The following is a 26,195-nucleotide window of genomic DNA, read 5'->3' on the forward strand; positions in this document are numbered from 1 at the left end:
GGCATTTTCTGCTCATCCAAGTCCCGGTGGACTCCTTCCAAAGGATTTCTTACGGACAAAGAGGGGTTTTGCAACCATCTGTTCTTGTTTCTGAAGGAGCCTCTCTGCTTTTGACTCCAAAAGGACCCTGTTCTCCCCCAGTTTATGGCCAAGTCTTCTCCAACTCATCTCATCGCTCAGGTGAGGGGACACCATGGGAAAACCTTGTACCTTGCTCAGGACCTCCCGGTACAGCTGGACGGGGCTCTTGCCCCGCTCCGACGGCTTCAGCGTGTAATTCAGGATGTCGGGGTTCCTGTTGACCTCCTCAGCCCTGACCCGAGCGCCCTTCAGGAAGTACCAGGTGTTGTTGTCGCTCTGGATGAAAGGGTTCAGCTTCAGGTTGAACTGGCGGATGAATTCACGGACCAGCCTGGAAAAAGAGCAGAGTGATGGCGCCAAGAGCCAACCGCCAACCCCCCAGCTCTGCCACCAAAGCACTTTGTCCCCTCGGCACAGATGCTGAACTCTGGGGAAGTACCGGGCATGATTCGCCCCCCAGATTGGGCTGGTCCCTCACCTGGCCACGGGGTGGACACGCCCTCACCTGTGCTTGCCCGGCAGGCGCATGGCTCCCAGCTCCACGTACCAGTCCTGTCCCTCGGGCCGGTACGTCCGGATCCGCCCCCCGACCCAGCTGCTCCTTTCCAGAATGGTAACCTAGAAAGATTGGGTGGAGATGGGAAGTGTTTGGGAAAGAATGGCTTGTTTGAAGTGAAACTCCCCCAAAACCAGGTCCAGAAGGTGGGGCAGATCCCCTTCAGGTGGCAAATGAAGCACCTGTAGATCCAAACCCTTCTCTGTTGACACCTCCTCTGCCTACGGGGCATTTTCTCATTTCCCAATTCCTGGGTTGCGTTTGGACACCCGCTCTGGTGAGAAGGTTCTCCTGGTGGTTCAGGCTCAAACAGGGCCCTGAAAGCAGCACCAATCTGTCCCTCCATGCCTTGCAAACCCTCTTTGAGACTCATGGGTGCCTTGGGATGGTTTGGAAACCCCTGGAACCTCCGCTGCCCTAAAGACAGAAGGCAAAGGACTCGTTTGATTCACAGGAACCAATGTCAGGGGAACTTACTGGAGACAAATCCCCTTCCCTTCCTTCAGTGGCTGAACCACGGCATTTCCCTTTCCCTGGAAGACCTCTGGAGGAGGGAATTGAGCCTGGGGGAGCCATGTGGAATTCCCACCTTGTGGCCAGCGTCGCGGAGCAGCTTGGCCGCCGTCAGCCCGCCGATGCCCGCGCCCACCACCACCACGTGCGCCGGGCGGGCCGCGGGCTCCAGCCCACCCTGGACGATCTGCAGCAGCTCCTGGTAGTCCTGGTCATGGAGACAGTACTCGGGAAAGCACGGGAACCGCTTGGCGCTCAGCAGGCCCGCCAGCAGGAGGATCTGGAAGAGGGCTGGGGAGGGGAGAAGAGAAGGGAAGGCAACAACGCGGCCTTGGCACAAACTGGCTCCAAGGATGTCGGCATCCCAGACCTAAAAAGAGGAACTGGGCTGGCTGTGAAATCCCTGGCCCCCGCAGGTCCACCCTGGAAGGTGTCAGGAGATGCCAGTGAGGGTGATTCCCGTTTTCTAAGAGAAATCAGCCCACAGATGATTTCTTAGCTCTCCATACTCATGTTCTGCTCGTACAGCTGTTGTGGTGAGTTGCCAGAATGACTTTGACCTTCTTAGAATAAGCTCCAAAGCTTTCAAGAACAGTAATTAGTGTCACTCATGTGCAAAGAATCGAGGCACCTCGTTGTTCCCAGTGACCTTTCCCATACTTGGGTAATTTGGGGAGTTTTTATGTTAAGGGTGGAGGGAAAAGACAGGATTGGGCAGATGGATCTGATGGAGACTTGAACAGACAGGAGAGCTGGAGATAAAATTTCACAGAAAAGTGGATGAATTGGAGGGATGAAGAGAGAGGGGATTTATCTTCTTTAAAATTCCCTAATTAAAATTTTTCTACCTAATTTTAGAGAAGAGAATTTTACTCTCCTTCAAAATTCCCTCCTCTAAAAATCCTTCCTTTAAAAAATCCCTCCCAATTTAAAATCCTCTCCTTTAAAATTATTGTGTCTTTGAGATGCCCACAGGGAGCAGCAAACAGACCCAAAATGACCATTTCCACCAAAACAGACTCAATGTTATTTAACATTTTCACAGTGAAAGAGAATTTGGGCTGAGAACCACACTCTGTCCCATCCTGTCCCCCGTCCCCCCCTGCCCCCCTGCCTTGGGGTTTTCCTAGTTTTGGTTTCTGTTTTTCAAAATAACTAAAGAGCAACTTTTGTTTTCTTTTCCTTCTCCTGAGTGTTTCCAATTTTCTTCCAGGAAAAAACCAAAAAGCTTTGGAAACCCTACTCTGGGTAGTTCTCACTGCTGGAGAATCCCTGGGAGTTGTGGGTTTTTCTGGATCTGCCACAGATCTGGGGTGGATCTGCCAGAAATCCACCTTGGAGCCTTTACCATCCAACACCTGAGGCAGGTGTTTGAACAGCTCCTGGAGCTGATCCAGACACCAACCACAAGTGTGAAAAATACTCAGGAAGAATCTGCTGCAGAAATCCTGCTGATAGCAGGAGAAGGTTGGATTGACCTGCCCTGGGCTGGAAAAAACCCACGGACCATTTGGGAGATCCTGTTTGGAGATCAGAGCAGATATCCTGGGACCAGCCCTTGGAGGTGTCAGCTGGATCTCCACCTCCCATCAGGTGTTTTTTGGGGAAGATGTGGAGAAACCACCAACTGGGAGCATGGAGGCATCCTGCAGGATGGCCCGCAGAGATTCTGAGCTCGTTGTCAGTGTTCCCTGAAAAATCAAGATCACCCCACACCTCAGATTTGAAGGGAGGTCTCCCCCTGCCCAGGGTCTCTGGAGCTCCAGGTGACCATGGAACAGTCCAGCTGGAAAAGGGGAGGTTTGTGGTTTGTGGTTGTGCTCCGGGGAGGTGGCAAAGAGACGGAACCAAAACACCAAACCCAGCCAACAAAGATGAAAGAAATCCAGGGAAAAGCCCACTGAGATCTCAGGATTGAGGGGATGAGTCACTCACCAGCCCCAGTCATCGCTCCAGGAGGAAGATGAATCCTCTGCTGAGATTGGAATTCATTTTATACCCCAGTTTAAGAGGGAGAAAAAAATAAAAAAAGAAACAACCTGGTGCTTCCAAAAACCCTCTGCCAATCAGTGCAACGCGGAAGGGAGTGAAGTGTGATTTGTCATCAGAAGGGGAAGCAGAAACTGAGCAGAGTCAGTTTCCTCTGCTGGGCTTTTCCCCCTTTACTCACTGGAGTCAGCTGTCCACTGCATGTTTTGGGGTGTATCACGTTTGCCCTGACAGGGTGACCGCACCCGGCTCCACCAGAGGCAGCAATTTCCCAGAAGGGAACAATCAGGTTTGGGGCTCTTTCCTGGTGTTGCACAAAGACGGCTGAAATCTGCTCAACCACCACGGGCATCCTCCTGAAGCCCGGGGAGACCTTGAGCTGGCATTCAAAATATGATTTCAGGGATGAAAATGAGCATTTCTGGGGAAAATTCATCTACTGGATGCTCCCAGGGGTTGATAGTTTTGGCTTGATCTTGCCTCCATTACAACAGAGGAGATGAAGAATTGTTTGGGTGGGAAGGAGACCTCAAAGATCACCCAGAACTTGGGTGAAATGGCAAAAACTGGGTATTTTTCCAGAAATGAGACCAGTGTTTTTCCAGAGTGGAGACCTTGGACTTGCCAAAGCACCCTGAACTCATCTGAGGAACCATCTCTTCATTCTTGGACTGGGAGCTCCTGCTCGGAGCCCTCACCAAGCTTTACCCTGTTCAGTCACCACAAAACTGAGAGGTTTCACTAAATACGGTCATAAAACATCTCAGGATGAAGGAACATTCAGCCAAACAAAATTTAGGGAGCATTTTGGAGATTCCTGTCGAGGCTCTTTGCAGACTGCATTGATGGGATCTCCCAGTTCAGCTGGAATTGTGGAATGGAAGCTGGGGGCTTGTGGTGCTGTGTTCAAGGGATCCCCCCCTCAGGACGTGGGGCTTGCCCAGAGTTTGGCCTTTTGGTGGTGTGTGGGGATATTTTTGGGGCTCCTGCAGGATTCCCAACGCCATGCTCCTGGTTGTGCTGGTGTGAAGCAGGAGAAATCAACCCCGCACCAATCCCTTGTGAGAGATTTTGAGTCATAGCTACAATGTAATAGAAAAATCACAATAAATGCAATGAATACAGAAAATTGGCTTCAAACCACAGAGTCAGAGTGCAGCCTGGTCCCTTTGGGGCAGGGTGGTGGTCACAGTCTGGTTGAGCTGTAGGTTCAGGGCTGCTGAAGTGATGGCTGCAGTTTTAACTGGTGTCCCAAACAACTCTATCACGAGATGATTTGTCTTTGAGATTATATGTGCTCAGATTTAGGGGGTACCTCCCCAGGCTGGGGAGGTTCACGATGGAATGATGCAGTCCTGGGAGCCATAGGATGTTTTTTTGGGGTCCTTGATGGTTTCTTGACTCCTTCCAAATAGGTGTCACTGCACTGTCTTGGTTAAAATTGGGTGACAAACACCTTTGGGAAGTTTTCTTCTGAGAAAAACTAAAGGACTGAAGGTTTTTCTTGAATTTCTTGATTTTTTTTTTTTTTTTTTCTTGGAGCATGTCTCCATTTAGGAAAATCCATCTGCTGGATTGGAAAAAGGTAAAAGTATCATTTTTTTGGGGAAAAAACCCTCTTGGTTTGGGTCTGGTTTTATGTTTTATGATTTGTGGTTCGCTGGTTGTTCCTCCGTGAGGTGTCAACACCGAACTCCCAAAACCACACATTTTCTCCATCTGGAAAAACAAATCCTGACAGATTTGGGAGCTGCACAGTGAAACTGGCCCAGATGCACGTTCCCAGGAGGAGCAGGGAGTCTGGAGGGAAGGCAGCTGGTTTTCATTGTCCTGATAAAACCTGGATTAACGCAAGTCCCAGCAAGTTGCTTCGGGATCAATCTCAATGATGGGGACTTATTTTCTGGGCATCAACAATCCACCAGTTGCAAAAGCTGTCCCTCCCATCTTCCTGCTGCCATCTGCTCAACCCCTGAAGGTTATGGGAAGGTGAATTTCCGCCTGGCACCAGCTGCATCACAAGGCAGGGAACCAGAGGCTGGGAGAAGGGATGGGGATTTCTTTCCAAATTGCTCTTTTCTGGATTTAAGGTTGGCTTTTCTTAATGGAAAGAGAGAAAAAAGAGCGGGGATTCATTCCACACCTTGTGTGGGACATCATGAGCGTGCTGGAGGGCACCTGGAATGGAGGAGGGCGCTCACCTGGGAGCGTTTCCCTGTGGAGGTGAAGAAGGACTGAGCTCATGAAAAGCACCAGGAGGGAAAACCCTGCGTGGATTTATTAATGAGATAATTAGCCTTAATGAGTCTCTGGGCCGGCAGGCACAGGTTGGAGAGGTGTGGGCAGCTCCTGGTGAGGAAAGATGCCCTTTCAAAGCATTTTCTTGTCCTTCGCTTCCTGCTCGCCCAGAGGATTCCCTGCTGCACGCACTCGTGCCACTCTGAGGCAACACTTTTGGAACTGGGGGCATAGTGCGAGAAATAAATGCAAGAAATGAACTCCTCCTCCCAGGGAGGAGTGTTTATTCCTGGGGTTGTGATAAGCAGCTCACCTGGAGCTCTGAGGGGAGAAAACCCACTTGTTTTCACCATGAAAACACCATCAGGGCTCTTTTTCCAGGTGGAAAACATGAATTTCTTCCTGCCTGCTGCTGACTGGGAACCAGCAGCGTCCCCTCTCTCACCTGGGGGGGAACCCAGCGAAACCCTCCCCAACAAACGATCCATCCCTGCTTCTGCCACCCCGGCAGAGCTTCCAGCAGGGTCCCTGTGAAAAATGCGTATTTTATGATTGGCTTTTCGCAAATATTAAAATGAATATTATATGTGTTGTGTTAGAAAGTAATGCTGTATTAATTGTCTTCAGTAGTGTGTTAAATATAGTTTTAGGTTATAAAAATTGTTAAAATAGAAACTGTGCTATGTAGGGTATTTTTTTTAAAGAAAGGACTTGCAGCGAGATAGCAGCCACAGGACACCTCAATCTTTCGGAGAAAAAGAATTTATTGCTCCCTTATCAGAAGGAATGAACTTCTTCCCGCCTCGAAGGCGCTGTTAGGATTAGGAGGAAGAAGTTGACGATGACCAGGCCGAATCCTGTGTTTGAATGGAATTTATGCATCATGCATGAAGTGTATGAATATGCAACAGGCTGTTGTAAAACAAGTGATTGGTGTTTTTCACAGTCCCCAAACCCTCTGGGCACCAGCCTGGGGGACAGCGCGGGTGGAAGGAGCAAGCGGGGCAGCGCTCCCGCGTGTTCCCGCGGCCCCAGAGGGTCTGCGGGAGCTCTGGGGATGGGTTTGGGATGGGGTCACCTCTAGAGGGCTCTGGCTCAGCCGAGCGGCGGCTCAGCCGCTCCCCTCTCCCTCCCGGATACCCGCTCGGGCTTCCGGAGCCGCGCTCGGCATCGCCTCCTTTGTGTCCTGCTGGGGGAGGCTCGGGGGGCTCGGGGGGCTCTGGGCATCGCCCCCGCCCTCCGTGCCAACGGAGGACGCTTCCCACAAGGAAAAGCCCTGCGGAAGCCGGCAACGAAAGCAGGTAACGGGGCGGAGGAGCGGCAGGGATTCGGCTGCCGGCAGGGCTGGAAGCGGCAGCGGGGGCCGCTCCCGGCAGCAGCGGCGCCTTTGGGGAGGGGACAAGGGACAGGCGGGATGGAGAGGGAGCCCTGGGCCCCGCCGCGATGGGGATGCTCCTGGATGCAGCCCCCAGGGCCCCGCCGCTGGTTCCAGGGGACGGGGGAACTGGGAGGAAGAGGAGGATGCTGCGGGATGGGGTCTGCCAGAACGGCGGGGGCGAAGCAGGGACCCTCCTGCCCCGCTCAGATTAGTCCTGGATGGAGGGACTGTGAAAAGCCGGCATTGCTCGAGGTGACCACAGGAAAAGCGTGAAATCTCGAGCAGGGAGCTCTGTGTGGGGAATTCCTTGAATTCAAAGGGTTTCTCCTCCCCGCAGGGGATTTTGGGGAGCCCCGAGGGAGGAACCTGCATCGTTCCCCCTGCCATGGAGCCCTGGGTGCTGCTGGATCCGCGGCAGAAGGCTCTGTACCTCGACGTGATGCACGAGAGCTATGAGACCCTCATGTCCCTGGGTAAGGATACCCCAAAAATCCTTTCCTTCTTGTACGTCCCCCCATCCTTTCCTTGCTCCAAGCAAAGCAGTTTGGGAAGAGGGGCGGAGGGATCTGGGCAAGTTTCCAGGGGGATTTCCCCAAGCCCCACCCCTCTCCTTAATTATTTTTCTTCAGGAAAATGTTATTGATCTCTCCTAATTTAAACTGAAAATTCTGGCACGGGAGTGCCCTTGGCATCTCCACGTTTCCAGTTCAAACTGGGATCAGGTCCGTGTTGTGTCTCTCTTCCTCCTCTCTGGGAGAACAAGATTTTAGGGGGAATCTTGTTGTTGCTGTATTGTTTTTAATCCTACTCCTCCTCCAATCAGGGCCACGTCCTTACCTTTTCTTCCTTCTCCTGTTTCCCAGCACCTCAGGAGCTGATAAGTGAAAAAGCAAAATTTTTAAGGAGAATCCTGTTGCTACTCCCATTATTTTAAATCCTGCTCCTCACGCTTTCATCTTTTCCTGCTTCTCCCTTTTCCCAGCAGCTCAGGGGCTGGTGAGTGAAAAAGCAGTGGAGAAAGGAGCACCGGAGAGCAGTGCTGGGCACTCATCCCACAGCCTGGAGAGGGAGAAGCCCCTGGGCTCCAACCGGCGCAAGGCGAGGCGCCCAGACAAGGCCGTGCCCCCCAAACCCACCCCGCTCCCCAAAGCGGGCCGTGCCAAACCCCTGCGTGGGAAAGGAGCGGCCCGGGAGCGGCCGTTCGGCTGCGCCGACTGCGGCAAGAGCTTCCCGTGGGCCTCGCACCTGGAGCGGCACCGGCGGGTGCACACGGGCGAGCGGCCCTTCGGCTGCCCCGAGTGCGGCGAGACCTACAGCCAGAGCTCGCACCTGCGGCAGCACCGCCGCACCCACGCCGGCGACCGCCCGCACAAGTGCGGCCACTGCGGGAAGCGCTTCGCCGCCGCCGCCGAGCTGGCAGCCCACGGCCGCGGCCACGCCGCCGACAAACCCCACAAGTGCGACGACTGCGGGAAGGGCTTCGTGTGGGCCTCGCACCTGGAGCGGCACCGGCGCGTGCACACCGGCGAGAAGCCCTTCGGGTGCGCTGAGTGCGGCGAGGCCTTCAGCCAGGGCTCGCACCTGGCCAAGCACCGCCGCAGCCACGCGGGCGAGCGGCCGCACCGCTGCCCGGCCTGCGGGAAGACCTTCTGCCAGAGCTCTGACCTGGCGCGGCACCGCCGCACGCACCTGGGTAGGAGGCCCCTGCGCTGCGGGGACTGCGGGAAGCTGTTCCGGACGGGGCCGGCGCTGGCGCGGCACCAGCGGTGCCACGGCCGGGAGCACTTGCACCGCTGCGGCGACTGCGGGAAGGGCTTCGTGTGGGCCTCGCACCTGGAGCGGCACCGGCGCGTGCACACGGGCGAGCGGCCCTTCCCCTGCAGCAGCTGCGGCGAGCGCTTCACGCAGAAGGCGCACCTGCTGCAGCACCGCAAGACCCACTCGCCGGAGCGGCCCTACAAGTGCGGCGACTGCGGGAAGCGCTTCGGGGAAGCGCCCCTGTTCCTGGTGCACCAGCGCAGCCACGCCGCGCACAAGAGCTACACCTGCGACGACTGCGGGAAGGGCTTTGCCTGGGCGTCGCACCTGGAGCGGCACCGCCGCGTGCACACGGGGGAGAAGCCCTTCAAGTGCCCCGAGTGCGGCGAGGGGTTCAGCCAGGGGTCGCATCTCAGCAAGCACCGCCGCAGCCACCTCCCCAAGGCTGCGGGGCCCTCGCCAGGACACGGCTCCTCGCTGGGGACACGCCTGGAGCCCGCAGCGGCGAGGAGCCCTAAGGACTAAGACACCCCTCGGTGCGAGGGATGTGGAGAGACAGCTGAGGGAAGCTTGTCTTGGACACCAAGTGACACTTGAAGGGCACTGGGTGGCTGACAGGGGTGCTCTGCTGTGGCACAGGGTGGGATTTATCTGCCCTGGTGCCTCCCCACAGCGACGGGTGGATATTTGCACCTGCTGCAATCCAGACCCCAGCAAAGGGACAGCCTGGGGGAGAAGGAGCCTGTTCCCAAAGGAAGCAGTGCTCGGCTCCACCAGGGAAGGGTGGGGGAACGAGGCTGGTTCTGATACGAAAATCCGGTGGTGTTGTGCTGCCAGCGGGTGGGAGAAGGGGATGGAGGGGGCAAGGTGCTCAGGGTGAGCAGGAGGCGCTGGCACAGGGCAGGAATAAAGCGGGAGCCCCGCGCCTCACGGACATCCGCGTCTCTTTGTGCTCCCCCCGATGCTTTCCCTGCTCCAGGCACAAGCACTTTCCTCTTCCCCAGAGACAAAACCATGCCGACACAGACAGAGGGGTTTTGCTTTTTGGCTCAACTGCCTTCTCCTTTATTAATTGTCACTCCAAGCCCAAGAGACCTGGCCTGGCTTCTCCAGCATTCCCACCTTAATGCATCCCAACCTGTCCCTTTGTACACCCCCAGCAGAGGTGGATTTTGGGGTGGGGGGGTGTGTTGGGATTTTTTTATCATTTTCCCCTTCCCTGGGACTGGAGGGAGGAAAATCCCAGACCCTGAGGGGAGGATGGAGGAGAGAAGGACAGGGATGGGGAAAAACAAGCCATTTTATGATTTTTCTGCCTTTTTTTCCACATCCCAACCTGAATCTCCCCGTTACCAGCAGGTCCAGCTCGGGAGGTGCTGTCGGCAAAGCCCGCCCCACTCCCCTGCCCCTTTATTTTTCCCAAAAAAACCGGAAGGAAGGAAGGAAGTGGCGGAAGGAAGGCGAAAAGAAAAGAAGGAGAAAAGGGAAAGGGAAAGGGAAAGGGAAAGGAAAAGGAAAAGGAAAAGGAAAAGGAAAGAGAAGAGGGGAGGGAGGTGGGGGAAAAGGCAGAAAAGGGCTTTGCACAATAGCTGAGGCCCTCTGGTGGCAAGAGCTTCGGGTCTGGGTGGAAATTAAAAAAAACAAAACCACTTAGCTCAGGGGAGAAAAAGCTTATTATTGCTATTATTATTATTATTAATAATATCATCATTATCATTATCATCATTATGTAGCCACAGGCAGCACTGTGCAGTGCAGGGCAATCAAATCAAACTGTGGCAAGAGAATGAGGAGCTTCAACTTGGAAATAAAATAAAATAAAATAAAATAAAATAAAATAAAATAAAATAAAATAAAATAAAATAAAATAAAATAAAATAAACTGAGATTCTCCTAGCCAGGATGAGTCTCCAGAGGGGCAGGTGAACCCTGAATGATGAATAACAAACATGGTCATAAATAGTTTTTTTTCCTCTAATAACACCTTGGAAATCCTTTCTGAGGACCTGGATACACAATAAAAGCAGTTCCTAAGAAACATCACAGCAACACTTGGGGAATTTGGCGTTATTGCCTTATTTTGCATCCTCAGAACTGCTCATAGAAAGGAACGTCTTGACTGAGTTCTGTGATCACGTCCTCCTTCCTAAGCCCAACAAAACCTCATTTTCGGGGGCAGAAACAATGCAATTAAATGTTTAAAGCGAGCAATCCAAGATTTTACCGCAAATCAGAGCCAAAACGTCGTTTTCTCCTCGGGCCCGCTCCGCAGGCCTTGCCCCGCGACGGGGCCCTGAGGGCCCGGCTGCCCTCACCCAAGATGGCGGCCGGGCCGTCAGGCCGCGGGCGCCATCTTGAGCCGGGCTGCGCGGGCGGCAATGGGGAGCGCGAGGCCGCGGCCATTTTCCCTCGCGCCCTGCCTGAAGGCGAGGCCGCCATTTCGGAAGAGGGCAGCTCCGCTCTGACCCCGAATTAAACATTTTCAACCCCAATTTATTCCCGTTCCCGACCGTACGGTGACAAAATGTTACCTCCCCGAAGCCAATCTCATCAAGGACAGTGAGGAAATGTAAAGAAAAGCAGGAAAATGGTGCTGTTGTGCTCTGCATCTGTCTCATGGAGGAGGGATTGGTCCCTGCAGGGATATAAAAATCCCTAAATCCTCCAGGAAAGGGCTGATGGTGGTTTTGGGGTTGTTTTTGTACGTGTGGAGGTTTTTAATAATTGTCCCCTGAATTCAGCTTCCTGGAGCGGATTTCTAACGCTTGTCAGAGACAAAGGGCAGAGAAGGTGATGCTGTGAAAAGAAAACCCTCCACTCTCATCCCCTCATGCCAGAAGTCCCCAAGATCCTACAGAAATCCCCAAAACAACCATAGGGCCCTCTGCATGTCCTGCCCTACTCTCAGGGATCTGGGATGATCCTAAAACCTATAGGGACTGCTACCCTCCCAGCACCCTACAGCGACCCTCAACCCTGCAGTGACCCCAAAAAAACCCTATCCACCCCAGTAAACCTCCTTAATCCTACAGGAATACCCCAAGCCATCCTATACACCCTGATGCACCCACCATAATTCCATAGGGTCCCCAAACAAACCGCAACGCAGCCCCCAAACCGCACAGTAATGGACCTCCAAAATATTCTGTAGACGCCTATATCCCACACCTATTGGAAGTGATATGCAACCTCCACCCCATAGGGAGCCCCCCTGTGTGAGCAGCCTGTAGGGGACCCCTGCTCTTTCCCAGTGCCCCATAGATCCCGATACCCCTCCTCAAATCCTGTAGGGACCCCGATACCCCTCCTCAAACCTTGTAGGAACCCCCAAACCCCTCCTCAAATCCTGTAGGGACCCCCAAACCCCTCCTCAAACCTTGTAGGGACCTTGATACCCCCTCGAATCCTGTAGGGACCCCGATACCCCTCCTCAAACCTTGTAGGAACCCCCAAACCCCTCCTCAAATCCTGTAGGGACCCCCAAACCCCTCCTCAAATCCTGTAGGGATACCCAAACCCCTCCTCAAATCCTGTAGGGACCCCCAAACCCCTCCTCAAACCTTGTAGGGACTGCCAAACCCCTCAGGGACCGCCAGACCCCTCAGCCGCCCCCAGGCCGCTGCTGTGGGCCCTCACGGCCATCGCCCCCCCGCCGCTCCACGCGACCCGCGCACAGCAGCGCCCTCTCTTTCTGCGCAAGCGCAACCACACCCCCACCCAACACCACGCCCCCTGCCCGCGTCCGTTATATACCAGGAGCGCACTGACCGCGCCCACCTCATTACATACAGTGCAAGCCACGCCCGTTTTGCCATCCTGCGCAGGCGTAACCCCGCCCCTTTCCCCGGCGCAGGCGTGGCACCGCCCCTCAACCGTCTGTTGGGCGGCGGAGCCGTGCGGAGGGGACCCGTTGAGTTTGGGGACTCGCTGTGGGCACCGGCGCCACGACCGGCACCGCCACCGGCCTCGGAGCCACCACCGGGCTCAGGGCCGCCACCGGCACCGCGGCCGCCATGGAGGCGCCGCCCGCGCCCCCCGCCGCGCCGCCCGCGCCCTGCAGCGCCGCGCGGAGCCTGCAGGACGAGCTGACGTGCCCGGTGTGCCTGGAGTACTTCAACGACCCGGTGCTGGTGGCCGAGTGCGGGCACAACTTCTGCCGCGCCTGCGTGACCCAGTGCTGGGAGGACTCGGCGCGGCGCCTCTGCTGCCCGCAGTGCCGCGAGCCGGTGCCGCAGCGTCTCTTCCGCCCCAACCGCTCCCTCGGCAACATCGTGCACATCGTCCGCCAGCTGGGGCTGCCGCCGGGCCCCGCTGAGCCGCCTCCGGGGCCGCCCGCGCCGCCGCTGCCCGCGGCCGCCCCGTCCGGCCCGCCGGGGCCGCCGCGCTGCCCGCGGCACGGGGAGCCGCTGCGGCTTTACTGCGTGCAGGACCGGCGGGCCGTGTGTGTCGTGTGTCACCTGTCCCGCGAGCACCGCGCCCACACGGTGCTTCCCGCCGAGGAGGCGGCCCACGCCGCGGAGGTCAGTGCCGGGAACCCCCCAGCCGCGCAACGCCTGGCTCGGAGGGAGGAGAGGATTCCCCTCCCGGGGGGACGCGGGGTATCGGGAGCCCTTCCCCGGAGGGCAGAGCACTGCGAGTCCCCTCGGGGTGTTGGGGGGCAGTCAGGACCCCTCCCGGGTCTTTTTTGAGGTGCTGGAAGAAACGGGGGATGCAGTAAGCGGGGGAACACCCCAAGGAGATCTCACGAGGTGGGGGTGCCCCTCCTCCTTTGGGAATCCCCAGTTCCACCGGGAGTACATAAATGAGCCCCCAGTCCTCCCCACGTGTGGGGTGCAGTAAGGGCCCCTCCTGCCTGTGTGGATCCCCCGGGGGATACCCTCCCCAGCTGGGCGCTGCTTCCAGAACTGGGGGCGCAGAAGAACCCGCATCACCCCAAAACACGGACACCCCGGGACGCGGGTGCGAGGTCCGTATGGGTTGGACTGGGACCGTACTGGGAACGGGGTGTCCCGGGGGCGTCCCCCCCTCAGCGCGGGGATGATCGTGCAAAATCCCACCAGCCCCCCGAAATCCAGGACCGAGCTGGAGCCTGGGAGCGGGGCGTTATTGAATCCCGCCGGGCTGATCCCGATCGGGGGGGATCAGGCTGGAAGTGGCGCTGGGCTCCCCCCGGAGCCGCCTGTCCCCACCCCCCATCCCGAGGGAGTGACGCAGAGCGAAAACGGAGCCCCCCCGACAGCGCTGGGGCTCCCCTGTGTCGCGATATGGGGCCTGTCGTGATCACAGCGGGGATTAATCTGCAGCTGCAAGAGGGGAAAGGCTCGATGTGGGTGGGCAGGCCTCGGAATTCCGGGATCCAGAGGGATCCAAGATGCCGGACGGAGCCGATGTCGCTGCGCAGCGGCAGCAGGAGGAGGGTGGCACCAGCACGGTCTCAGGGGATCAGGCGGGGGGATTGTGGGATCGTTAACCACCACATCACATATTAATTATTGTGGTTATTAAATCCTTTTAGAGGGGGTTTTGTCCCGGAACTGCCGTGCGTCCTCTTCCGGGGACGCTCGGGCTGTCCCCCCGCCCCAAATCTGGGATTTTGCCCTTTTTTCTTTTCAGGACACAAACGTCCTTAGGTAGATCCAGGTTACTCCCTCGGGATTTTTACCCTCTGTTTAACCTACTTTTATGAGCGTTTGATAATCGGTTGTTGCTGAGATCCTCCCTTCTCTTTTTTTCCCCTGATACTTGCTTTAATCTCATGCTTAAATTCCAAAGGCAGCAACTTCTGGCTCTTAACAGTCAAAATCCTTGTATTTAGGGTTTTAATTATAAAATAAGTAGATTCATTTGCCCCCAGGGCCAGCTGCTGTTTGCAGGGTATTGCTGGGGCTTCTCCGCCCTCCGTGGAGGTCAAACTACTTAAATAAGGATGAGTTTAATTAATTTATAATTAATAATTTAATGAGCAGTTTGGAGGCAGCAGTTCCTCCTCTTGTAGGGGGGGGTCCAACCCAATTTTGGGGCACCTTGAGGAGGGGGAATATGGGAGGTAATCCTGGGAGGAGGATGGGGGTGGGACCAGGGCATTTGTTTCCTCACAGGCAGATAAAATTAATTGACTTTTTTTTTTTCAGTTTTTTGGGCTGGTTGGGGTGAAGTTTGGTGGCAGCAGCCCTTCCCTGCTGATGGCCCACGGGAAGAATTCCCAAGGGATCTGTTGTTATGCTTTCAGGAGGTGCCCCAGGAGCACCTGAGCTCCCTGAGGAAAGGGCGTGAGGAGGCCAAGGCTGAGCGGGAGCGGCAGAGTGAGGAGCTGCTGGTGAGTGCTGGGAGCCCCATCCGGGAGGGTTCAGCCTCACCTGGGGATTCCCTGGCTCTGGAAGTTGGGTCCCACCTGGTGGGTTCCCCTTCCCCATGGCAATCCCAGCCCCCAGAGGTTCTCTCCCCTGGGGTGGCTCCCTGAGCTCCACGGCTGCCCACGGCGGGAGCTGCCCTCACAGGGGTGTTCCCTGTGGAATTGCAGAAGCAGACGGAGGTGGAGAGGCAGAAGATCGTGGCTGAGTGCAAGGAGCTGCGGGCGTTCCTGGAGGAGAAGGAGCAGCTGCTGCTCTCCCGGCTGGAGGAGCTGGAGAGGGACATTGGGCGCCGCAGGGACGAGAGCGTGGCCCGGCTGGCCGAGGACATTGCCCAGCTGGACAAGCTCCTGGCAGAGCAGGGCGGGGACAGTGGGACAGGGAGCACACCTGGCGAGGTGGGACTCCGTTACGTGTCTTCCTGTGTGCTGGGCAAAAAGATCCTGATTAGAGGGACAAAACCTATTTATGGGGATGAAAGTTCCGTTGATGGGGACAAAAAAGTCCTGTAGGTTCCATTTATGTAGGCAGGAATTTCCATTTATGGGTCAGAATATTTATTTATTTATTTATTTATTGGGGAAATAAATTTGCTGGAGGAAAAACTTCTATTAGTGGGGTGAAAAATTCCATTTATAGATACAAAATATCTTTATGGGAACAAAAGTCCCTTCGTGGGATCCTCCCAGTTTCTGGGGAGGATTTTGAGATCCCTGAGCTAGGAGAGATGCTGATCCTAACAAATTCCTTGGGTTTTCTTTCCCTTCCAGGGTGTCGTCCCGGCTGGCAGCAGGTGAGTGAACTGGGTGAATTTGGGGGCTCTGAGCTGGAGCTGGTATTTCCACCCTTCCCAGGGGGAGTTCCTTGGTTTTGGGTCCCTGACTCCCGTGTCTCTGCAGCCTGGAGAGCTGGATGTTCCTCAAGCCTGAGCCTGGCTTTTCCGAGCTGGAGAAGAAGCTGAAGAGTTTTTCCCAGAAGAGCGCAGTGCTCAAGGAAGTGCTGCTGGAATTCAAGGGTGAGCCTGATGAGAGCCTTCCTGGAAAAAAACACTGCTTTCCCAGCCAGAATCCCACATGGAACTCCACCAAAATCAGGGCTGGGATGGAGCCGGGCTCCTGTTCCCCTCTGGGCTGGCTGGGAGAGCTCTGGGTTGTTTGGGCATTGGCTCATCCCAGGGAAGAGGTGGAAAAGTGATTTCCCTGGGATTTGAGTGTGGAAGTGTGGAATAGGGATCATTCCCATGGCTTGGGCAGTGCTGGGGACTCACCTCCTTCCTTCTCTTCCCACAGAAAACCTGCGCTTTGAGCTGGAGAATGACACAGGTGAGGCCATCAGGATTGGGATAACACCTTTCTCTTCGAGGGGTTTGCATGGAATTGGCTGGGATTTGAGGCTGTGACTTCTCTTTTCCAGGAGATCATGTGGGGATTTGCCAGGACTGGGGGTTATGGTGGGTCTAACCTCCCTTTTCCAAGGGTTAAGGCTGGAATTGCTGGGCTTGGCTTCTCTGTGGGCTCTTCAGGATGCTACAGGTGGCTCACCTGGGTCCTTCCCCTCTGGTTTGGGGCACAGACAATCATTCAGTCCCCATACAGGTGGGACAATGATCCCAGAGGTGACTCATCTGTGTTGGGTTTGGGACACAAACCAGGGCTCAAATGGGATTGATTCCACAGGTGACTCACCTCGTGGGTTTGGCACACAGCCCCCGAGCCAGCCCCACCAACCCCACAGCTTCTCGGGATCTCTGGATGGTCAGAGTGACCCCGAGATGAGGTGGAAAGTCTCTTTTCTCAGCCTGGCGCTCCGAGAAAGAGTCAGAGCTCTTCATTTCTCAGTCTCAAGGTTGTTTATTGGATCTTATCTATAAACTTTTTTCTCCTGTCCAGCCGAGGTCCTCTCAGCAAGACAGTCAGAGGCACTCTGCCTGCCCCAGGGCGGTGTTATCTTTGTGTGCTAAAAGCTATGTGTACAATATTTACAATTACTTGCCAATACCTATCACCTATGTTAGACGGTGAGCTTCTACTCTAAACCAATCCAAAAGTGCCACCATCACAGCAGAAGATGCAGGCCAAGAAGGAGAGAGGCTGGACACGCCCAGATCCCTCCATCTTGCCCCCTGAACTCCCACTCTAAAAACCCCAAAAATCTATTTTTTCACCCCATGATAAATTCACTGTCATTCTGCTTAAACTGTCGTGGCTTGCAGATCTTCATATAAGGCTGGTAATTTGCTCTGTGGGTCATAATCAAAACTACAAACATCTTGGGCTGTGTGCCAGGGTCTCTGAGCCCCCTGGCAGGGCTCTTGGCAGTCCAGGACAGCCAGAGGGATGAGCACAGCAGGTAACCCCCTCCCATTTCCCCTGCAGGCGAGCTCTCCCTGGACCCCGACACGGCCAACCCCTACCTGGTGCTGTCGGAGGACAAGCGGAGCGTGCGGCTGCGCGGGGCCCCCCAGGAGCTGCCGGCCCACCCCAAGCGCTTCGACTACGCCTTCTGCGTCCTGGCCGCCGAGGGCTTCTCCGCCGGCCGCCACTACTGGGAGGTGGAGGTGGGAGACGGCGAGAGCTGGGTGCTGGGCGCCGCCCGCGAGTCCGTGCGCCGCAAGGAGAAGGTCGACTTCGCCCCCGAGGAGGGCATCTGGGCGGTGGGGCTCAACTGGAAGGGCAAGAATTGGGATCAGTACCAGGCGTTCACCTCTCCCGAGACGCCGCTGTCGCTGTGCGAGCGGCCGCGCAAGATCGGGGTGTACCTGGACTACGAGGGCGGCTGGGTGGCGTTCTACAACGCCGACAACATGGCTCCCATCTTCACCTTCACCGCCGCCTTCTCCGAGAGGATCTTCCCCTTTTTCTGGCTCTTTTACGTGGGCTCCTCGCTGTCCCTCTGCAACTGAGCCCGCCCCGCTCGCTGGTGGTGTCCCCTCTCCCCTGCCATCCTTAGGTTTTCCTTTGCTTCCGAGCAAAACGCCCCAAATCCTACCCTTGGCTGTTCAGGGGGGATTTTTTTTTTCCTGTTGCAGTTCAAAGTTTGGAGTCTTTACCCTCAAAATCTTCCTCAGGGGTGTTGGTTGATGAGGGGGGAGCTACTTGAGCACCCTCTCCCTGTTGCTGGTTAAACACCCCTGTATAGTTCAATTTGTGTTTTTCTTTGGAGTTGGAGCCCCGTGGAACAGGGAGAGGCTGATCCCATCCTACTTCGAATAGTAGCCAAAGCTTTGTGTGCCCCCTCCCCCCTAAAATGCTGTGTGGAGAGGAGGGGTCTCGTCCCTCGCAGTGTGGACACCGTTGCTTTGCAAGTCATCTTCACCCATCCCGTCCTGTCTCATCCCGTCCCATCCCCCCTGGGGAAAGGGCCAAGCCCACCCTGCTGTCGCTGAGTGATCCCCCTCTCTTCTCTACTGCCCCCCATTTTCCCCCCTCCTCATGTCCCCATCCCCTCCATTGCCCCCCATTTCCCTCCCAGCCCCCATCGCCCCCCGATGTCCCTCTCCGCCTCTTCATCTCCCCCACTGTCCCCCCCATTCCCCTTCTCATCTCCCCCATCTCCCCTTTGCTCCCCCTAAATTCTGAGCCCCTGGAGTGCCAGGATCACAGCAAGGGGATGTGGATGTTTGGGGTCACCCCAAACTGGGGCTGGGGGGCTTGGGGGGTTCTGTGTTCCAGGTGTGATCTTGCCCGCTCCCCTTGTGCCCTTCCCCCTGCTGCTGTTCGTGTCCTTTGCCCTGTCACTGTTAGTGGGGAAATAAAAGTTGCTGTGCAAAAAAAAAGCTCTAAAACACGATAATTTGGGGGGTTTTGGTGCTGGGAGAGGAGGCAAAGCTGCTGCTGCTCAGGAGGGCATGGAGACAGAGACATGTCCTTGTCCCCAGCTTGCTGGGGTAGAGCACCCAGGGGTTTTGGGGGCACTTGGAATTCACTAAATGGTCCCAGCTTGGAGCTTCTAAGTATCATTAAGTTCAAATGCTGGTTTAAATCAGAGTTTTTAAATGAAGTTTTAAGGACTGGGAGCTCCCACCCATCCCAGTTTGGCAGCACAGACTCACTGGGACCTCCCTCTCATCCCAGTTTGGGTCCCAAGTTCCCGGGTGTTTGGTGTCTCCACCCTCTCTCCAACCCATTTTCCTGTGTCCAAACCACCCAAATAACACTTTCCTATCTTTTTTCCATAAAAATATGACACCAAATCCCATTTTTACCCAAAATAAGTCTTTACTGAGGATCCACTTGTGGCAATACTGCTGGGTTCAAGGAAGCTGGGATTTGGCAAAAAAAAAAGGGATTTGTCCCAGGGATTTGGCTGAAAATTTGGGATTTCATCTAGGATTTGGCTGAAAAACTGGGATTTCCCCCAACTTTGCCTCTACCATGTATTTTTGGCACCTGAAGGGTCCAGCATTGTCCCAGATTTTGCTCCAGCCCCCAAACTGGGGGATGAGCCCTCTAGGACACCCCCTCACCCATCCCCTGCCCTTGGGGTGTGCCTGGATCCCCCCCAACACCCCCCACCCCGTACTCCAGTGGGGTCCTCCCTGTGTCCCCCCCGGTCCCCAGGACAGCCCCCAGCAGCTCCAGAGGCTCCAAGGGCCCGGGGGGCTGCGGGTGCTGCTGGGTCCCCTCAGGCTGGGGGAGACCCCCAAGCCCCCCGGGGTGGCTCTTGCTCTTGTGGGCAGTGACGTTGTCCCGCTTCTCAAACCTCTTCCCACAGACATCACACGGGAACTGGTAGAAGGAGTCAGCGTCGTGTTTCCTCATGTGCCAGTTCAGGGAGGCTTTCTGGCGGCACGTGAAGCCACAGATCTCACACCTGGGGGAGATTGCAGCAGGAGTAAGGAAAGCCCAGGGAGAACCAGCCCTACCATGCTCGGGGCTGGAATGTGCCCTGGGTTGAAGCTCCAGTGCCCTCCTGGCATGAATGCCTTGGACAGGAGTTGTCCTTCGTTCTGTTCCAGCTCATTAAGCTGTGCCTGCTTAAGCACTGCCCCGGAGCTGAGCCTGGAGCTGCTGGGTCTGGACACAGCCAGCTCCAAGGGCAGAAACCTCGGGACGAATCTCAGCCTGTCTTTTGGCTGGAGGAGCTGATTTTGGGTTGAAAAGGGTGGCAAGAGACTCCGAGGCTGAGCAGAGCTGCAGGAATGGGACTGGGACTTACTGGAGGGGCAGGGATGGGACTGTCCCTTACTGGCAAGTTGGAAGTGGGACTGGGACTTACTGGAGTGGCTTCTCCCCGGTGTGGATCCGTCGGTGGATGATCAAATTGCTGCTGGTGCGGAAGGAGCGTGCACAGAACTCACAGATGTAATCCCGCTTGTCTGGGAGGAAAAGAAAAGGGATCAGGGCTGATCCAGCCTGGAAAAACCTTCAGGGCCCTCAGGATGTGCTCTGGGAGCAGGGAGACTTCCCAGCATGGGAATGGAGAGGATGAGGGAAAGATTCTGGAAGCAACGGGCAGCAGTGATAGCTCCCAGGGATGGGAGTTTGGGAATGGGTGGGGAAGGGGGCACAGGAGGTGTGAATCCGATGGGAGCAGGTAGAGTCCACACAGTGGGTGGAAGTGTGAGCCCTGTGAGAGGGGCCACCATTCATACAGGGGAGTTGTAACTCCTACAGGAGGATGTGTAATTCTGGATTACACCTGGATTACACCAGGGAGGTGGGATTCCCTTGGAGATGCCCCTCTCACCACTGTGCAGCTTCTCGTGTTCCTTCAGGTGTTTCTTGAAGTTGAAGGATTTCCCACAGGTGGGCTCAGAGCAGGTGAAGGTTTTCTGGTGCACGTGCTGATACTTCTGGTGGTGCTGCCAGGGGAGCAAACCTGTCAGCTCCCAGTTCCAGCTCCAGGCCACCCCACCCGGGCTCCCCAGAAAGCCTTGGTCTTTGCAGGCACTCACGTTCAGGTACTGGCGGTTGGAGAAGATTTTGCCACAGCCTTCGAAGTCACACAGGAGGATCTCACGCTTTGCTGCCTTCCTGATAGAGAAAACACGGGAAAAATCGTGATCAGGAAGGAGGAGGAGGGTTGGAAAAGCTTTGGAATATGGATCTGCCCCCAGCTCCCTCCTCCTCACCCACCTTCCCTTTTTCCCACCCGTGAAATCTAAAATGAAGCAATAAAACCCCTTTCAGAGCCTCCTGCCTGTCTTGCTCTTCCTGGGAATGCCTGGGAGCTTCCCTGGCCCCTTCCCTCCTCCTTCCAGGTACCTGATCCTCTTGGGGCCGATCTGAGCCACGTCCTTGTCGCTTGCCCGTGGCTGCCTGCAAGAGGAAAGAGCCATGTTGAGCCAGGCCCTGGTGTTCCCTCACTGTCCCCAGGCCCAGAGCTAAGATTCCCGAGGAAATCCCACATTAAATCATCCTCAGGACCAGCATTCCTCCCATTTCCACCCCATGGACAGCAGGACACGCTAGAACAAACACATTTCAGGCATTAAAATAAATTCTTTATTGCTTGTTACAAAACCCTTTTAACATGGTTTGGACGCGTCCCAGGACACTGAAATTGGCTCCCAGCCTGGTTTGATCTATAATTCATCCATAGCTCCCTGGAAACAGCAGCTATTCCTGGCTGTCACCCTGGAATTAAGGAAAGATCCATTAAAAGTGGATTAAAGTGGGGTTTGGGGAGGAGAAATAATGGGATGGTGAGAGATGCCAGTGCTCAAGCATGGATTCAGCCTGGGGCTGGTCCCAAATCTCTTGAGAACAGGTTTTATCAGCTCAGGGTGACTTTACCTGGGCAAGGGAGAAGAGGAGAACCCCCTTGACATCTGGAAGGTCCAGCTTTGCTCATAAGCCAGGATTTTTTCTCCCATTTTCAACTTGCTGTGACAAAAGAGGGGGGGGGGGCGGAAATTAACCAAAAGATTAAAAATATGATCTGTGTCACCAAGCTCAGCCCAAAAAGGGTTGACCTGAAGCTTAGGCTTGGCTTTGGGAGAGGGCAGAGAGCTGCAAGCCCCACTGGTGCCTCAGAAAAGCTACCAGCCTGCAGATAAAACTTTGGACATATTTGGGAGGGCTAGACCATGAGATTTGGGACGGAAATCAGGCAGAACCCGAGGAACACCAGGAAAACCCTCACATTTAATTCACTTTTGACCCCGAAAAGAATGGCCCAGATCAAACAGAGACTTTTCTACCCTCACATTGGATTTGGGAGCCTGGGATCTGCGTGCCCAGCGATGGCAGGGAGAGGGGAAGAGCAAATTCCAGCATTACCTTCACTGGGATGGGGTCTCCAGGAAGGGTGGTCCCTCTTCCAGCTGCATCTGGGGTGGTTCTGGAGCTGCTGGGAGAGGGGAGGGCATTCAGCATCCAAAAAAGGGCATCCAAAGGGATCAATCAAAGCTGTGAGGGAGCAGCACTCACCTGGGGAAGTGCCTGGGACGGGACAGATGGAGGAGCTGTGGCTGATTCCAGGAAAAAGGGGGATGTTACCCCCTATTGTGCCAGAAGTGTGAGAAAATCCATCCGGGGGAGGTGTGTTGGATCTGAGGCCGTGCACAGACCAAGCCCCAACCAAACGTCCCTTTAATGCTTGTGCAAAGCCCCAGTGAGGCCCTGAGGGCTGATTTAAGCTTTTTTAGCTTAAACATTGAATTTTGTGTGCCTGGAGAGGAGAACTGCTGGAGGAGCCGTGGATCCATCACTGGAGGAGACTGTGGTGGGATTGATGGATTTTGGGCTGCTCCATCTCCAGTCTGGTGGAGGCTTCATGCCTACCACAGGTCTGGTTCAAGGGGTCTTTGTCCCCTTCCATGGCAGCCCCAGCTTTGGCTGCCTCTCCTTGTTCCCTGAGCACCCTGGACAGGCCCCACAAGGGACAGGGTGGGTGACACCAGGCTCATGAAGCCCCTGCAGCGATGTTTGTGAGCCAGACCCCCATTTGCTCACTCAACACCCAAGGAAACCAAGAAACAGCTCTGCCCTGCAGTCAGCAGCATCATGGGGAGGGTTGAAACCCCCCCTTGGGGACACAGAGCTCTTGTCCCAAGGCCAGCAGCACAATCCCAAGATTGTCACGGACGTATTTTATGAAAAATCCTTTTGCTAAGATCTTTTCTCCTGAGAAGCTGAGGAGCCTCAGAAATGTAAACAATAATTATCTGCTGCTGTGGAATGCAACAGGGGCATCTTTGATCAGTCTCATGGAATTGTTTTTAATTAATGGCCAATCACAGTCTAGCTGTCAGTCGCAAGATTTTATTATCACTCCTTTCCATTCCTTGCTAACCTTCTAATAAAATCCTTTCTTTCTGTTCTTTTAGTATACTTTTAACATATCATTTTCTTATAATATATATCATAAAATAGTAGATCAGCCTTCTGAAACATGCAGTCAAATTCTCCATGTCTCATGTCCTGAGACCCCTGTGAACACTGCCACACAAGATGATGGCTCTGACCCCCTCCCCTCATCCCTTCACCTCTGTGGCCGCCGTGACTCACCTGACCCGTCCACTCCTCTCCTCCAAGGGGCCAGGGCTGGGCAGGGGCTGCTCCAGCAGGGGCTGCTCCTCCTTGATGGGCTTCCTGCGAGCCTTGGGCTGGCTCTGGCGTCGCTGTGGCTCTGAGTCGCTGTCGGGGGCACAGAGAGGGGTGGCTGAGGGGGGCTGGGGGCTTGATGGGGCGAGCTGTGGGTTGGATGTGGTAGGAAATGAGTTGGTTGGACATGGTTAGACATGGGTTGGTCATGGATTAGACGTGGTTAGACATGGCAGGACGTGGGTTGGACACAGATATGGTACGACATGGTTGGACACAGCTGGACACCAGCTGGACATGGTGAAGACTCCCCCCCAGGTGAGACATGATGAAGATGCCTCTCCAAAATTCTGTGCCCTTTGACCCACAAACCCCTTATTTCAACACCACACGGACACTATTCCCAGCTCCTCCCTGCTCTGCCAGGACAGCTGCAGCAGGACAAGCACGTGGCACAGACGTGAGGCCTGAAACCCCTCCAGTGCAGTGCTGGTCTGGACTGGGATGGTGTCAGGGGCACCACGGAGTGGTCCCTGTCCCTGCAGGCCCCCTCACAGCTCTCCCACCTGTCCAGGGATGGGTGATAGTTCTCATCACGCAGGTCATCTGTGTAGGCCAGGTCATCACCCTTGGCAAAGTCCTCATCCTCCTCTTCCTCTCGGGGCTCCACTCCTGGCTCTGCATCGTCCCCTGGGATGGAGCTGCTGGACAATGACCTGGACAACAACAGACAGTCGTGTTGGCCAGCGCTGGGGACACAGGGATGGCTCAGACAGGGCCAAATGAAACCATTGGCCTCACCAGGGGATGCTTGTGGGTGCCACCACTCACCTCTCGCCAGCTGCCGCCACAGGCTCCGGTTCCAGGGGCACCTGGGGGGCTGGAAGGGGACAGGGTGGTGAGGAAGGGCTGGGAGAGGTGAGGAAGATGGAGAGTTGGGAAGGATATGGGCATTGGAAATGTCAGGGGTTGGGGCATATCCTACTGGGATGGTGGAACTGGAACTACCCTAGAATTGGGAGCGGGGCTGAAGGTGGGCAGTCAAGGGGAGCTGAGGGCAGAAAGGTGACCTGGAGGAGCTCACCTGTGCCACCATCACCACCATGTCCCATCTCCTGGCCCCGATCCCCATCACCACGGGGTGACCTGGCTGTTCCCTCTGCTCCAGCCTTGGAGCCCAGCGTGGCCCTGCGGAGCGAACGTCGGCGCCCAGCGCCCGGGGAGGGGCCACATCCCTGGGCTGCCTTCAGCGGGTCACAGGAGGGGCTCTTGGGGACCCCAGAGCCGCCCCAGGAGAAGCGGTGCCCAGCCACACACTCCCAGACCAGCGGGGCTGCTGTGCTGCCCGCAGCAGGCAGCTGGATGTCCGGCACAAAGCCGCACTCCTGGCCGTGGCCGTGGGACAGCACAACCAGGCGCTGCAGGGCAGCCGGCTGGAGCCGCTCCGGCTCTCCTGGGAAAGCAAAGAAATCTGTGAAAAACAGCCTCAAAATGGTGTTTTGGGGGGTTGGTGGGACACCTGCAAGGCCCTCTCCAGCTTCCTCAGGCTCTTGGGGTTCTCCTTCTTAAGAGGAACTGTCAAACAGCTTCCCAAAAAGGAGCTTCCCAAAGGGGATGCCAAAAGCAGGGAACACAGGGAGGATTTGCCTAGTGCTCGGCAGGGTGAGCAAACCCAAGAGCAGCTCCAGGTGCTCCTCCAGCACCCAACCCAAGAGGAATCCTCCCTCTCCACCACGAACCTCTAACAGACCCAAACCACTGGATGCCAACACGGAATGGGGAGGGAAGCACCTACCTGTGCTCCAGGTGCAGCCATGCGAGCTGTACCTGCACGGGAAAACAGAGGTGAGCAAGCAGAAAACCAGGATTTTTCCCATCAGAGGCGGGTTTTAATGCGTTTTGAGCCCCCCCCGCTGACCTGTCGAGGAGGAACTGGGCCAGCTGGGAGTGCAGGGCGAATCCGAGCTGCTCCTTGAGGCGGCACCAGCGCTCCAGGTGCCCCCCGATGCGGATGCGGCACTTGCTGCGCCGCGCGTCCAGCTCCCGGCGCTTCTGGCGCCGCGCGCACTCGGGGGCCTGGGGGCGACCCCCGCGGGCCGCGGGCTGGGGGCACACGGGGGCGTCAGGGGGGGACACGGGGCTGCTCCGAGCCTGGAGGGGTCGGGTGGGGAGTTTGGGGTGGCACGGCTTCATACGAGAGTCTGGGGGTGACACATGGGAAGGGGACATGGGCACAGACGGGTGGGCAGTCCTGGGGTGGCATCATGAGGGGGTTGGGTGAGGAGCTGGGGTTCCTGGCTCCACAGTGGGGTTTTGGGGGGGTGGGAGGGGGACGGGACACACGGGAGATGGCCTGGGGACATGTTGGGGGGGGTCACAAGAAGGGGGGGCGGGCACTGCCCCAAGCTCCACCTCCCGAGGCCTCGCCCCTCGCCTTGGCCCCGCCCATTCAACGTCCGCCAGGGCCTCGACCCTGTTAGCCACGCCCCGTTTAAGCACAGCCCAATTTAAGCCCCGCCCCCTTCGCCGTTTTCCCCGGTCCCCCCCCCCCCCCCCCCCTCCCCCGTCCATCCCCGCCCGTTCCTGCCGCCGAGCCTTAAAGCGGATCGGCCGGCAGGAGAACGGAGACGGGCGGAGCGGGGAATGTTCGCGACTCCATCGCGCTCCCGCCGCCCTCTCCGCCATCCGCGAACCTCCTGCGCCGCTCCGGGCTCCATCCCGCGCCGAGAGGGCCCCACCCCGGGCCGTGCCCCCTTTAAGAGCCGCCGGGCCCACCCCCGCCCCGCTCACGCCGCTCATGGGCCGCAGCAAAGATGGCGGAGGCACCGCCCCCGCCCCGCCAC

At 56.3% G+C, this 26,195-nt stretch overlaps 4 protein-coding genes across 7 annotated transcripts in view; 2 read left to right on the top strand and 2 right to left on the bottom strand.

Moving 5' to 3' along the window:
* Nucleotides 1-3,232, bottom strand: part of IL4I1 (interleukin 4 induced 1) — a 4,906-nt gene extending 1,674 nt beyond the window's left edge. The window contains exons 1-4 of the mRNA XM_059837325.1: nucleotides 3,086-3,232; nucleotides 1,227-1,441; nucleotides 587-699; nucleotides 211-412 (exon numbers count right to left, since the gene is read on the bottom strand). Coding sequence (XP_059693308.1) covers nucleotides 211-412; nucleotides 587-699; nucleotides 1,227-1,441; nucleotides 3,086-3,098 — 543 coding nt within the window. The 5' untranslated portion in view covers nucleotides 3,099-3,232. The remainder of the gene's footprint in view (nucleotides 1-210; nucleotides 413-586; nucleotides 700-1,226; nucleotides 1,442-3,085) is intronic.
* A 3,132-nt stretch (nucleotides 3,233-6,364) lies between these two features.
* LOC132322644 (zinc finger protein CKR1-like) lies at nucleotides 6,365-9,447 on the top strand. Its single transcript, XM_059837327.1, has 3 exons — nucleotides 6,365-6,678; nucleotides 7,093-7,228; nucleotides 7,738-9,447. The coding sequence occupies exons 2-3, from the start codon at nucleotides 7,141-7,143 to the stop codon at nucleotides 9,036-9,038; spliced, it is 1,389 nt and encodes a 462-aa protein (XP_059693310.1). The 5' UTR covers nucleotides 6,365-6,678; nucleotides 7,093-7,140; the 3' UTR covers nucleotides 9,039-9,447.
* A 2,918-nt stretch (nucleotides 9,448-12,365) lies between these two features.
* Nucleotides 12,366-18,638, top strand: LOC132322643 (E3 ubiquitin-protein ligase TRIM7-like). The gene is made up of 7 exons (XM_059837326.1): nucleotides 12,366-13,033; nucleotides 14,743-14,829; nucleotides 15,034-15,261; nucleotides 15,634-15,656; nucleotides 15,763-15,878; nucleotides 16,153-16,185; nucleotides 17,239-18,638. Exons 1-7 carry the CDS (start codon nucleotides 12,527-12,529, stop codon nucleotides 17,763-17,765), a joined length of 1,521 nt encoding a protein of 506 aa, XP_059693309.1. The 5' UTR covers nucleotides 12,366-12,526; the 3' UTR covers nucleotides 17,766-18,638.
* A 422-nt stretch (nucleotides 18,639-19,060) lies between these two features.
* ZNF692 (zinc finger protein 692) lies at nucleotides 19,061-26,159 on the bottom strand. Of its 4 annotated transcripts, none has more exons than XM_059837317.1 (12): nucleotides 26,046-26,159; nucleotides 25,271-25,455; nucleotides 25,148-25,179; nucleotides 24,437-24,805; nucleotides 24,184-24,232; nucleotides 23,919-24,068; nucleotides 23,317-23,445; nucleotides 21,070-21,123; nucleotides 20,760-20,838; nucleotides 20,552-20,666; nucleotides 20,081-20,180; nucleotides 19,061-19,675 (listed from the first exon to the last, which is right to left on the bottom strand). In XM_059837317.1, exons 1-12 carry the CDS (start codon nucleotides 26,067-26,069, stop codon nucleotides 19,312-19,314), a joined length of 1,650 nt encoding a protein of 549 aa, XP_059693300.1. In that variant the 5' UTR covers nucleotides 26,070-26,159; the 3' UTR covers nucleotides 19,061-19,311. The 4 variants fall into 4 exon arrangements, with proteins under 4 accessions (XP_059693300.1, XP_059693299.1, XP_059693298.1 ...); XM_059837316.1 differs by having other exon boundaries at nucleotides 25,271-25,503; nucleotides 26,046-26,102; XM_059837315.1 differs by lacking the exon at nucleotides 26,046-26,159 and having other exon boundaries at nucleotides 25,271-25,695.
* Nucleotides 26,160-26,195: the final 36 nt, after the last annotated feature.

Source organism: Haemorhous mexicanus (assembly GCF_027477595.1).
Source record: "Haemorhous mexicanus isolate bHaeMex1 chromosome 32 unlocalized genomic scaffold, bHaeMex1.pri SUPER_32_unloc_1, whole genome shotgun sequence".
NCBI classification, from domain to species: domain Eukaryota; kingdom Metazoa; phylum Chordata; class Aves; order Passeriformes; family Fringillidae; genus Haemorhous; species Haemorhous mexicanus.